Here is a 14221-nt window from a genome sequence, read left to right as displayed (position 1 = left end):
GAAATAGTTTCATGAAGCATCGTTGCTTATTATTTTTTTAAATAATAGGACTATGAATAAGTTCGTGCGGTTTTTTTTCGAAATTTGAAACTTTATTGACGTAAAATGGTTACAAATTTAATATTCAAAATATTGTCCATCGCTTACTACTACTTTTTCCCATCTTTCTGGCAATTCACGGATTCCCTTTGTGAAAAATTCGGTCGGTTTTGCCGCAATCCACGAATCGATCCATTTTTTGACTTCATCGTAATTACGGAAGTGCTGGTCAGCCAGGCCATGTTGCATCGATCGGAAGAGATAGTAATCGGATGGCGCAAGGTCTGGACTATACGGCGGGTGGGGTAGGACATCCCATTTGAGCGTTTCTAAGTATGTTTTGACCACTTGTGCAACATGTGGCCGAGCATTGTCATGTTGCAAAATAACTTTGTCGTGTCTATCGGCGTATTGCGGCCGTTTTTCTCGCAGTGCTCGGCTCAAACGCATCAATTGTCGTCGGTAGACATCCCCCGTAATCGTTTCATTCGGTTTCAGTAGCTCATAATACACAACACCCAGCTGGTCCCACCAGATACACAGCATAACCTTCAGGCCATGAATATTCTGCGCCGACGTCGATGTTGAAGCATGGCCAGGGTATCCATACGTTGCCCGACGTTTTGGATTGTCGTAATGGACCCACTTTTCATCGCCAGTCACAATTCGATGCAAAAAACCCTTTCTTTTGTGCCGTTGAAGCAGTTGTTCGCATGCCATAAAACGGCGTTCAACGTCTCTTGGCTTCAATTCATACGGCACCCAATGGCCTACCTTTCGGATCATTCCCATGGCTTTTAAACGTTTGGAAATGGTTGATTGATCAACTCCCAAAGTTTTTGCAACCTCTTCTTGCGTTTGAGCCGGATCTTGATCGAGCAATTCCTCCAATTCGGTATCCATGAACTTTGGCGGCGCACCCTCGCGTTCTTCGTCTTCCAAGCCAAAATCACCACTTTTAAAGCGTGCAAACCACTTCTGGCACGTTCGCTCAGATAGAGCATGCTCACCATAAACTTCCACCAAGATACGATGACTTTCGGCTGCTTTTTTCTTCATATTAAAATAATGAAGAAGAATTCCCCGCAAAAACACATTATTTGGCACGAAATTCGACATTTTCAAGTGTGGTAAAAATATTGTTGTTTACGCTTCAAATAAAAAACTTATACTGACGTTTGTGCCTTACGACAGTAGCTCTCCAATGAATGTTTGGAAATGTGGATCGATGGAATAATAATCAAGTTACGCCATCTGTTGTAAAACCGAAACGAACTTATTCATAGTCCTATTACCTATATAAATATTCCGGTGATACTTTGTAATCATAATTTCATTTCACATTTATTTCATCTTTACTTACAGATCCGTCTTCGTAAATGTTTTTGGTGACGATTATTTGTGCCAGCTTACGAGAAATAAGATAAACTGCAATAACTAACTCTTTATGGCTAATATCAAGCCATTTTGACAGTTCATAGCTTATTTGTATGTATTTCAAAACCTACGACGTATTTCAACAAAAGTCGTTGCGTAACAACAAATGTCAATTTTTCCAAATGTTTGCCATTATTATCCTTCAATTTCATCAATCAATAATAATAATGGAATACGGAAAAAAGAAACCGCCCAGAATTATTTGCAAGTATGTGCAGTGTGTGGAGATATAGCAGTTTGCCAGCACTACGGTGTAAGGACTTGCGAAGGTTGCAAAGGATTTTTTAAACGTACTGTTCAAAAAAACTCAAAATATGTTTGCCTAGCAAATCAGTCGTGCCCTGTTGACAGGCGACGACGAAATAGGTGTCAATTTTGTCGTTTTCAAAAGTGTTTGATGGTCGGTATGGTTAAAGAAGTAGTTCGAACCGATTCACTTAAGGGTCGGCGCGGAAGGCTACCCTCGAAACAGAAACATGTTGATTCATTTGGATTATCTCATAATGTATCTTTAATATCAGCGTTGGTTAAAGGTCATAAGGACACAGCACCAGATATATCTAGTTTGGATTATGCGGCATATCTTGAACCAATATTTAATAACTCACCACTTATCGTAAGCGAGTCTGAAAATGTCCTGCAGTTTTACAATATACTTAAGAATTCATTAAATGTGATACAGCAATTTATCTACAGAATACCGGGCTTTCGTGATTTGTGTGCGGCGGACCAGGAACTGCTTTTTCAATCTGCCTCCCTCGAAATGTTTGTTTTGAGATTATCATATCGCACTCAACCTAATGACTCAAAACTAATATTTTGTAATGGCATGGTTTTGCACAAAACTCAATGCGAAAGAGCCTTCGGAGATTGGCTGGTAAATATCCTGGAATTTAGTAATTGCCTCAATAGCTTAGGAATTGATATATCGTCCTTTGCTTGCGTCTGCGCTCTAGCAGTTATAACAGGTAGGTAATTTAAATTTTCTTATATACATATGAAACCGATTTGAATTAATAAACAATACAAAGCTCTTGACATTCATATATTAATTTTATACAATATATATTTTTATTTATATTTAAATTTATATATGTAATATTTTAATTTTACTACAATTCTTAGAGTCACATTCACGTTTTATGATTTGCTAAGTCGCTTATTAATGTACATTAGGCACACTTTTGTAATACACATTTAGACCCGCGCGCACCATGTACCAAAAGTCTCAGAATATTGAGAGGAGTCGATTATTTTCTCGTCGTTTATTTCTCTATCCGTGTGCACAATAACTTGAGCAGAAATTGATGTACTGTAAGGTCTCCTTTTATGCAGTGACTACGTTCTACAGAGAAGCGGTGGATACGTTCCGTATTGTTCTAAAATCGCATACAACCAAAAGAACGAATAAAAATTAATTTAAAACCGCATAAAAAAGTTTGCAGAAATTAAAAGAAATATTAATTAAAAGGTAATAAATTACTTCGAATGTCCCAAAGAAATTCATGTAAAAGCTTCAACTAAACTTGTATTCAAACTGAGTTTTACATTTTTTAATAATTATCGCTATTTGATAATGGTTTGCCCCGTTTGCGAAGTGGTTTTAAATCACCTCCATCATCAGAAGATACTGACTTCATTTCTTTCTTTTCTGACAATGTAATCAGTAATTAAACTTTGCTATGATTGCCCAAGAAATTTTCAGATGAAATACAGACCGCATAACTTTAAAGTTGCATAAAACGAGACCTTAGAGTATTTCAACTATTCAATTGTACCTATTATTCTTTGTCTACGGTAGGTTGATATTGAAAAAACGACGCGAGTAAAAATTTTGAAAAATTGGCTGTGTCACACCCACTTTTAGGCAAATGTGTGTATATTGATAACGATTTGATAAAAAGTCGCCTAAGCTTGGTCTACGGATTACTCCTTACTTCATTTAGATCCAACGTAAATATTACTAAGATCAAGCTCACTTTTTATAAGGTAAGACTCAATTTCCATCCGTCCATCTGATGCTACTATCTATCATATAACTCGAAAAATAGTTTATATATTTTAACTAAACTCAGCCAGGACACTTACCCTGATACAAAGTAAGTTTTAGTTCAAAATGGCTTAAATCAGACGTTAACCACGTCCATCTGTAATATATATGTATAAGTATATATATATATATATATATACATATAATATTAAGCAAGTAATATTCGCCTAATTTCGGACAGAAGCGGGTGTATGAACCGCTCATAATTTAATTTAATTTAGGCGGGCTGTGTGACAAAAAAAAAAATTAAATATACTTTTATGGAGACCTAGCACAACTTGTGGGTATAGAAAAACTAAGAAAAATGGTATAGGAGAAATTTCCAATACACCCCCAAAATCTCATTTTATGGCCTAAAAACCGTTTTTAGTAGGTTGATGTGAACAATCACTCCTAACTTCGCCAATTTCTGTCCGATTTCGAATTTGTTTTTTTAGTTCGAAAGAAGAAAAACAAGCCTTTTTGATAGTGTGTTGACAATTTTTTGGAAATGATAACTGACGAGGCTGTAGACGGAAGTATTGGGATTTTTTTTATTTTTTCTCTATTTTTTCAACTTTGACATATTTTTACGATATTATTCGATATTGAGGATTTTTAGTACACTACTGTCATAGTAAATTTAATTTTGCGTAGAATGAGCTATATTTGACTGTAATTGAATTAAAATTCATAGAGTTGTGTGAGTTTTAAGATTTTATTTTTTTTTACTAATTTTGTATGTACGTATAGCTGAGCTAAATGGGAATAAGGGGCCGTTTCGAAGCATGAAAATCATAACAAGTGTTAGTATAAACACATCATATATATTGGAGTATAGATATACCTACAGTACAGTGCAGCACTGTACGGTATGGTACGGTGCGGTACGGTGCAGTACTCAAGGGTGTATTGGAAATTTCTCCTACCATTTTTCTTAGTTTTACTATACCTACAAATTGTGCTATGGAGACCTAGTAGTAAGTAGTAAAGTATAATATCACTGTCGCACAGTGTTATTTTAAGTCTAGTCCACTGTACCCATTACGCCTTAGCTACAGGGATTTCTTTCGCCATTTAATTTTTAGATGGTCTCTCTCCAGCATCTTTCGCTTTCAGGATCTACCCATCATTCAGTTGACTTCTTCTTATTACATTTGGTTCCTACTCATTATCGGCTTGGAACTGTATTAGTCTGATATCAACTATCCCTTCAGATCTCTCGACTTTGGAACAATGTTCACACTCTATAGCACAATGTCCCCCCTTAATGTTCCCCTTTTTCGATGCTCGATCTCGAAGTCGTAATTTTGCAGCCTTTCGATCCACCGTGCAATTTGTCATTCCGGATGCTTGAACTGGGGTAACTATATCAATGCTACGTGGTCTGTTTTTAACTGGAATCGTTGACCGTAGAAGTATTTGTGGAAATGTTTTACGCACTCAAACACAACTAACAGTTCTCGACACGCTTTACTATCCAGTGCAGACGACTTATTCCGGATCTGACCACAGATGCTGAAATTCTCAGTGCAGTAGTAGTCGTAAAGCAGGCGTAACACACACAGATGCACATTTCGCTCCACTCGGATGGCGTCAAAAACGTCCTGGAGCTTGGACACATTAAGGATTTGATTCGATGCCACGTGTCCTAAGTAATCTACCCTAAGGTTAGGTTGGGTTAGCCTGCTTGGCATTAAGCCACGCATAGACCTTTTGGTTCCTAGCGATACCGATACCTAGGAGACCGACCTCTATGAATACTGAAAGTAGACATCATGTAGGATGTCAACGCTTTTGGCGAATCTAAGCAGAGCTGGGAGATCTGCTTTTGAGACGTCCTCCAGACCCTCAAACAGTGGGGCTACCAGGCATTTTAAACGCGGTTTTAATAATGCCGGACAAACGCACAGAATACGTTCTAAAGTTTCCTCAACATCCTCAATACCCATCTTGTACGTATGTGCAGCCAATAGATTATGACCTGGCAGCATCAATATGACAGTTATGCAGTCTTTTCGCGAGAGCGTAAGTATCAGGTCAGCCCATAAGTTTGCTTTTGCACGATTTTTGCATACGCGGAATATAATGGAACTATTAATATTTTCTTTGATATATTGTGCATTCAACAAGTGATTTTAATCGCGGATAGAAGCACGTGTCGTTAAAAAATAAAATGGAATCTTCGAACGCGTATAAGAGGCATATTTTGTATTTTTTTTATAAAAGTTCTAAAAATGCAACAACTGCTGCTGCAGAAATAAACACTCTTCACGGAGTGGATACCGTGAGTCTAAGGACTGCGCAAAAGTGGTTTTCAAAATTCCGAAGTGGTAACTGCGACGTCGAAGATGCTCCGCCCGCTGGTCGTTCTGAAGTCTTTAACTCTGACGCTTTGCTCGAACTCGTTGAAGCTGAGCCAAATTTGACAGTCGATATGATAGCTCAGAGGTTAAATTCGTCGCATGGAACAGTTCACAGGCATCTGGTTCAGTTGGGAAAGGTTTCAAAGCTGGAAAAATGGGTACCGCATAGACTTTCCGTCGCCTACCTTCAGCAGAGAGTGAATATGTGTTCTCAGCTGCTGCGACGGCTTGAAAGAGAAAGTTTTTTGAACCGTATCGTTAATGGTGCTGAAAAATCGGTCCTTTACAATAATTCTGTTCGCAAACGCCAATGGTTAGATGAAGATGAAGCACCAGAAGCGACCCTTAGAGATGACCTTCACCCCAAGAAGATTCTACTGTCTATTTGGTGGGATGCGGCCGGTATTGTTTATTATGAGCTTCTGGAACCAAACCAGACGATAACTGCTGATTATTATTCCCATCAGTAATCAAACCTGAATGAGGCTCTTAACAAAAATCGACCGTCTTTACTGAAGTTTTGTTTCACCACGACAACGCAAGACCTCATACCGCAAGGCAAACATTAGGCAAGCCGAACGACCTCGAATGGGAGCTAATGCCGCATCCACCATACTCTCCGGATATTGCACCTTATGATTATCACCTTTTCCGTGGACTTCAATCCCATATGAGTAACAAGAACTACTCCTTAAAAGAAACTATAAAAAGGGATATCGAAGGGTATTTTGGCTCCAAGGACAAACAATTTTTTGAGCACGGAATCAAAAACTTGCCTAAACGTTGGGGAGACATTGTAAATAATGAAGGAAAATATATTATTGATTAATAAATACTTTAAACATTGTTTTATTAATTTTAAAACCACCTTAAAAAATCGCACGAGCTTATGGACTGACCTGATACGATGTGGGCCAGTTTTTGTAATTGTTAGTTCTACACATAACTTTTGCTGTTTTGCATGTGGTCAAATTAGTCCACCTAGCTTCCACTAGCTTTTTCATGTAGTCATCCATTTCGTTGTATATTGTATTTAGCGGTTTATGTATGTCGTTCTTTTGTTCAAATGGTAGTCTAACAGCACTTTTTGCTATCTCATCTACTATTTCGTTTCCCATAATGCCTTTGTGACCAGGTACCAAATAGATATGCAGCCTTCAGTTTGCGGCTAACCTTTCTATAGCCTCCCTGCTTCGTTGAACATTTTTGGACTTACTATAATATGAACTTATTGCTGCTTGACTGTGTACGAATATATTAATTGTTGAGTTCTTTCTTGTTCTTGTGTAGGCTAGCTCCGCGGCTTTTCCCACAGCAAAAACTTCCGCCTGGAAAATACTGCTGTAGTCTGTCAGCTTGATAGGCTGCCTTATCCCTAGTTTTGAGCAGTAAATGCCCGCTCCCACTCCGTCTAAAGTTTTAGAGCCATCTGTTGAGATGTGAAAATTTCTATGGTCAGGCTTCATTCCTTTGTGCCATCCCTCCTCTTCAATTGTAGTGCGAAGCCTTCTCTCCCAATTAAAGTACGGAGTCATTTAGTCTGTGCGACCTGAACTCCACTTTCCTATTGAGCTATGCCCGAAGGTTCTACAGGTGAATACTCCAGCAGCCACTAACCTCCCCGCCGAGTTCGCTGCCAGATATTCCGCCATAAGGTCAATAGATGGAATATATATATAACTAGCTTTAACCTGCGCTCCCGCTCGCGTAGGAGTAGTTTTGAGGGATTTAGGATATGTATATAAAAGAAGTACAAACAATAATTTCATAGAAAATAATTTTTTATTAATAACCATAATATTACAATACCCGGCATCCGTTGCTATGCCTCGTTGAATAAAATCAAAACAACCAATTAGAAAAATATCAAGCAAAATTATTTTTATTAACTTTCTATCTCAAACCGTTTTTGAACTTTGCATTTGGGTCATTGTTAAACAGCTTATGCGGATTATGAAGTCTAAAGTGTGCTATAAATAGTGGGAAATAGTAAAAATCAAGTTTTTTTAGATTAAGTTTAAGCAAATATTCGATTATTAGTGACGAATGAGAGTGGTGACGCGGACTGGGGGCTGTGGGAAGGGAGTTCCATCATAAAAACATGCCTCTAACCTTCATTGGGTGAAAATATGAATGTATAAAAATTGTTACGTCATTTGGTGTTGTCGTTTTGTAGTGATGCGCGGACAACGTACAGACATTCACCTTTATAGTATAGAGTGGCGCGTACACCCTTTTTGTGGTGTGCGTCTTGATGTTGTTCCACAAATGGAGTGATGGGAATAGATGGAATGCTGAGTATCATTTCCAGCGCCGCCGTTGGAGTGGTTTTCATCGCTCCTGAGGCTTTTTTAGTGGCATGATCTTTGATAAGTAGTTCGTTGTTGCCGAGCTTCGGGAGGTTCCCCGCCGGGACCTTATAGTTCCTGGTGAAAAGTATCATGTCCGTTTTTTCCACGTTTATCCCTAGCCTTGCGCGAAATGTCCATTGGCGTACAGTTTTAAGTGTGTTGTTCATCACATTACTGTGGCGGCCGCCTTATACTTATGTATATTACTTATATATAATTGTAGCTTACACTCGTCGTTGACTATTTTGACCGATCTTCTCTCTTACGGCGTGAGTGTTGTTCTTGTTCCACAAATAGAGGGACCAATCCATAGTTGTATGCCCACTCCGAACTCATTCATATTATTCGAAACATAATCTACGATATTAGTTCCATAGACGTAAGGTGACGGTTGTAAATAAAATGAGATAGCAGAAAAACTAAAAAAAAAATCATGTGCAGCATCGTACACGTGGTAGAAGTGAAACTTCTGTGAGTGAATGAGTGTGAATAAGAGAGAGAGCAAGAGAGGAAGAGAAGGAGACAGGGATAATTTCAAAAGAAATACAACAGTATAAAATTTGTGTAACCAAAATTCGATTTTATTAACTATATATGCATTATGCTATCATCTGTTGGTGGTTCAATTGGTAATACTGATATAATTGGTTTGTGATAGCTGAAATATGAAATACTCGTATATGTACATGATTCAATATTTTCTAGATAACGTGTGAAAATTGCATATAGTTAGGGACACGATATCGAATATAAAGTATCGATCATGTACTCATGAGTAGTATCAAAAGAAAAGCATCGTACTCATTAAAATATCGGAACTTAAGTATCGATATTGCAAGGTATCGAGTATTTATTTATTTGCGCCAAATCTATTTTTTAACATTATTTTTAAATATCCCACTCCTCCTCCGTACAATCCCCTAGGAACAGCAGCTTGTCAAGCCTTTTCGGTGAAAGTCGGTTGCGAGTTTTTGTCACAGTACTCCCAGCTTTAGAGAACAAACGTTGAGAGGGCACAGATGTCGCAGGAATTCCCAAATACTTCTTTGCCATATTGTATAGTTTTGGATATACCACTTTCATGTCATCCCATTGTTTTAAAGGGTCGATAGAGAGCGGCGAAACCTGGGCAGAAAGGTACCGACTTAATTCGTCATTATTTGTAACGTTCATTGCAGAACATGATTTTTTATGCAGCTTCTCTGTGTGCGCCAACTTCTTATAGTGACTCCAAAAATCGTATGCTGATTCTATGGAAGAATCACTTTCATTTTCACTCGAGTGAACACTTGAACTGGATGTTATATATTGTCTTAGTAACTTAATTGATTTCGCACAAGCTAACTTGCCTTTAAAAGGGATATTTTTGAATCTCGGATCCAGTAAACAAGAAATTGAAATTAAGTAGTTTTCTTCAATGCATCCGAATCGGCGTTCTATTTGTTTAATCATTTCTTTTTTTACCACATGTAGTACTGTCATATCATCGTAGTCCTCACCTACAGGCACATATACATCATTAATCTGCGCCTTCAGGCAATTCACAATCGGTATAATTTTGCTTATAGTCACATATTGTTCACCCGACAGCTCTTTGGTAACATATTCTAGTGGTTTCAAAATACTCATCAATGTTTTAATATTTTGAATTTCTAAAGCTGAGAGTGTGGGCGGTGCTTTAACATTCAACGTTAAGACTTGATATACTATAGGCGTTAGCTCAATAAATCTCTGGAGCATATAATAAACGGGATTCCACCGTGGCTTTACATCCAAAATCAGTTTAAGAGGTTGAGAGCGAGCTTGCTTTTCTCGTAACGCATCGCTGGCAATTACACTGCTCTTGAAGTATTTTACAATGTCACACACTTTGCTTATTAATAAATTGAAGTCATTAACTGACATTGCAGATTCAGCGATGAGATTTAGTATATGGGCAAAGCAAGGCAAGTGATGGTTTTTCCCAAGAAAAAATGTTGTAGCTGCTGTTATGTTCGCGCCGTTGTCTGTGCTTGTACAAATTTCATTCAATTTTGCAGCTATGTATTCACCAGTATGCCTTTCATCTAGAGCAACGGTGGCTATGCAACGAGACATAAGACTATCATTATGCAAAAAATGAGCAGTAACTCCTAAATAACTGGTAACAGTCATCATCTCGGTCCAAACATCACATGTTAGTGCCACGTGAGCTACATTTTCAAATGTGCTTTGAATTTTAGAATGCATTATATTATAAAAATCATCCAATTGAGCTTTTAGCGTATCAACGCTTGGAATTTTAAATGATGGGCAGGCTTTCTTCATCAATTTGTTAAATCCACGCCCTTTTACGATATCAAATGGTCTTTTGTCGACGCAAATAAAGTAAAGCAACAACTTGCAGAGTTTTGAATGATCTTTTCCGCCATCCGAATACGAAAATTTGCGTTCCATTGATTGTGTAATGGACAGTTGCCTTTTTTTTTATGTGACTCACATATATTTTCCGCATAGATGTCATTTTCGGCATCAAGTGGTGTATGAGCTTTTACAATGTTTTCCAAAGCAGATTTTTTTGATAAAATTGTTGATGGTTGCGGCTCAGTTTCATGTCTTGATGGACTCAGCAGATCAAGATCTCTTGATAAAGTGGTTTGTTGTTTTCCAGTTTCTGTTGCACTAAAAAAATATAAAACATAACATAATTTGTTTTGTGCACATATGTACCATGAGGCAACAATATACATACATCGCATCGGGGTGGCTCTTTATATGCTTATGCATGTTTGAAGTGTTTCCTGATGATTTGATAGTTTTGAAGCAAGTCTGGCACCTCACCTCGTCGTCGGATAGTTTGGTAAAATATCCCCAAATATTGCTTCGGCTTGGCGGCATTCTTCTAACGACACATATTTCAATAAAGTTCACATTATAATAGCTTTAATACTTACTTTAACTTTAAATCAAATTTACTTAAATGATAATTCACTTTTTCCTGCCGTTTATGAAGTGGCGTCGCAAATTGAGTGGCGTGGTTTACGTACTTCCGCGGAATTTGTTTACCCGATACCGCTCTAGAGATACTTGTTAAGTACAAATATCGAAACAAAAGTATCAAGTATAAAATATCGGTATCAATAACGAATATACTCGATACCAATAAGTATCGATATTTTTTTCGTGTCCCTACATATAGTGTAGTTCCGGATTTTGTTGTTGATTCTTTAGGGTTATTGTTTATCTGCAAACCGAATGTTTTTCGAAGAAATTGAATCAACGGCAAAGAATCATTGGATCCGAAATTTACGTTGAAATCTCCCCCGAGAATCAATGGAATTTTGTCTTCGCCTCTTCCAAGTGCATTTGCACCTGCGTGGTTGTAAACCAGTAGTGAGCGGTGAATGAAATATAATATATTATGCCATCAAGATTTTGGTTCGGTGAGATATAGATGGCGGCTATGACAATAGTTTTACCATTCAGCGTTTGACATTCTGCAACGCAAACATCGCCTGTTGTTGAATATGACTGTCAGAATATGCCTTGCAGTCATTTCCATGTTTGGTGTGACGATATTTACGCTATCATCTTGATTGTGGTAGATTGCCACACCGCCAGCTCTAACATTTAGTCGCTTATATTTGATGACGCAATTGAAATTTGGTATACTAATATCCTCGTTATCGTTTAACCAAGTTTCGGACAAAAGTACTCTACTCGATTTGCGGATGACAGAGTCTGTTGAATCTGCAGAATATGATCGTAGGCTCTGGCAATTAAGAGTATATATAGATAGACCTCTTCTCTGAGTCATAAAATCGATTATTTGTTTATCCACAGTTTCCAGTCTATTTAACGATAGTCTCCGGAACTCATCTTGTAATTGAGACATACTGACTGATGCTCGTCGACCATGGTAGAATCTAAAATCATTTCCGTTCGTTATAATCCACAAGCCTTCAATACAAGTGACTCGTGATAAAGCAACGTAAACTAATGATTGCGAATGTTTTTTATCATATTCGTAAACAACTTCAGAATACGTGCTTCCCTGAGACTTGTGAATGGTCGTCGCACAAGCACAAACTAATGGTAAATGCGATCGTGTAGCGTTAATCGTTTTGTTGTTGTTAAGCGGGATTGTTGATGTGCGTCGTCCGATTGGTACCGCTGTTTTACTGATATTATGCGCTGCAACATGACCAGCAACTTTTTTTCTGATTTTTTCTCTGTCGCGTAACATTATGATGTATAGCTCTCCTTCTCTTTCTCTCTATGTTATATATCTGTATACTCTGTCTTACAACGAAGCCTATGTCTTAGGTATAGAAAATGTATAGCTCTCTTTCTTCTTCTCTCTACGTTGTATCTTTTTTTCTCTCTCGCGTAACGAAATCTCTAAACGTTACATTTTTTTCAATTCACTCTCCATTCTCGCTCAAATATCAGACCGCCGCTAAAGAAGTTTCACTTCAAAAAAAACTTGAGGAATTTAGAAAGGACCTAAATTAACATGCGGTGGCACAAACTGTGACTGCCTGAAATGAAATACCATTAAATATAGGTTCAAAATTGGGGTCATGTTGTTGAAGTTATTAATGAAAAACCACCATTGCTAATTAATATTCTGTTAACACAAAACAAATCTATTAATAGTTTATATATTGTACTTTACTTAATATATGATGTATGTACATACATAAGTAATACTCTAGCCAATATGTAAACAAGTTCCTCAATTTTTCTTCTCTCTAATTAAAAGTAGTAATCAAATTGGTTTCTTTACAGAGCGCCATGGACTTCAAGAACCTGGAAAAGTTGAAGATATCCAATTGAAAATCATTGAAAGCCTTAAAGATTATGTTATTTCCAATCCAAAATATCAAAGAGGATCGTATCATTTTAGTCGCTTACTCGGAATACTACCTGAATTAAGATCACTCAGCATGCAAGGTTTGCAAAGAATTTTTTACCTTAAGATCGAAGACTTAGTTCCAATACCTACGGCGATTGACAAAATGTTTGTGGCTAGCTTGCCATTTTAATGGAAGTGTAATTAATATACACATTGTACCTGAAAATAGAACTGTGCCAGAGTAATAATTAAATAAAAACGTTAATACTTATATTTTGAATCTTTAACGATTGCGCTTTGTTCTTACGCAGTGGCGGCGCTAGGCGTCGGCGACGTCGGCCACCGCCGGCGGCCTCGCGCCTGAGGGGGCCTCGCAGAAAAACGAGTTACATACCTATTTATTTTCGTTTCGCCAATCATCCTGGCTTCGCCCTAATGAGCGTTCTCACACACACTGCCCGACACGATATCTGTATAAGGTGAAAATGTTTGTAAGTAATGTGTGTGGCATTTATCATTTATTTATTTATTGAATTCATGGGTGTAGGTAAACCTATGAATGCAATAAATAAATCAGTTATACGTGCAAAAGATCTTAATTTAGCATATACACTGAAGAGCAAAACTGTAACAAAATGTAATACTTTCTATTTCAACACATTTTTTTTTAGACATGTTTTAACAAATCAAATATTTTTTTTGTATAACTTTATTGGCATGTATGTACTCTCTCTCTCAAACCGGTTTGGTGTCAATGCAACAACAACAACACTAGTAGCAAGCAATAATGCAAATAAAGACAAATGTTACAGTTTTGCACTCAACCCATTTTTTATTTTTTACAATAAATAAAATAAATATTAATAAGATGTCCAATATCCTTTGGATTTTTTCAGCTCGTGGATACGATTGGGCATACTTCGTGTATACCTCAAGACAAAGTCAGTCGGAATAGCATCCCATACATCGCGTGTTCGCTCCCACAGCTCATTAACTCCACTGGGCGGACTTGAATATTCGGCAAGCTTCGATTTTACATGACTCCATAAATTTTCGATTGGGTTCATGTCCGGTGATTGTGGAGGCCACTTCAAGTTACGAAATTTTTGGCGTTGCATCCAATTTCGTACAACATGTGCGGTGTGCTTAGGGTCATTGTCTT

The 14221-nt window shown here is 37.6% G+C and overlaps 1 protein-coding gene across 4 annotated transcripts in view; it reads left to right on the top strand.

Annotated features, from left to right (window-relative positions):
* The window catches only part of LOC128863901 (probable nuclear hormone receptor HR38), a 31963-nt gene extending 18650 nt beyond the window's left edge, over nucleotides 1-13313 (top strand). For 2 of the 4 annotated variants that reach the window (XM_054103311.1, XM_054103309.1), the window contains 2 exons: nucleotides 1405-2444; nucleotides 12993-13313. In XM_054103311.1, the coding sequence (XP_053959286.1) occupies nucleotides 1583-2444; nucleotides 12993-13249 (1119 nt within the window). In that variant the 5' untranslated portion in view covers nucleotides 1405-1582 and the 3' untranslated portion in view covers nucleotides 13250-13313. Of the gene's footprint in view, nucleotides 1-1404; nucleotides 2445-11407; nucleotides 11645-12992 lie in introns of those variants that run through there. The other 2 variants (XM_054103312.1, XM_054103313.1) reach the window with 2 other exon arrangements.
* Nucleotides 13314-14221: the final 908 nt, after the last annotated feature.

The sequence above is a fragment of the Anastrepha ludens genome, chromosome 5 (genome assembly GCF_028408465.1).
Source record: "Anastrepha ludens isolate Willacy chromosome 5, idAnaLude1.1, whole genome shotgun sequence".
In the NCBI taxonomy this organism is placed as follows: domain Eukaryota; kingdom Metazoa; phylum Arthropoda; class Insecta; order Diptera; family Tephritidae; genus Anastrepha; species Anastrepha ludens.
The sequence above is the reverse complement of the archived record's forward strand: the minus strand, read 5'-3'. Positions and strand labels throughout refer to the sequence as shown.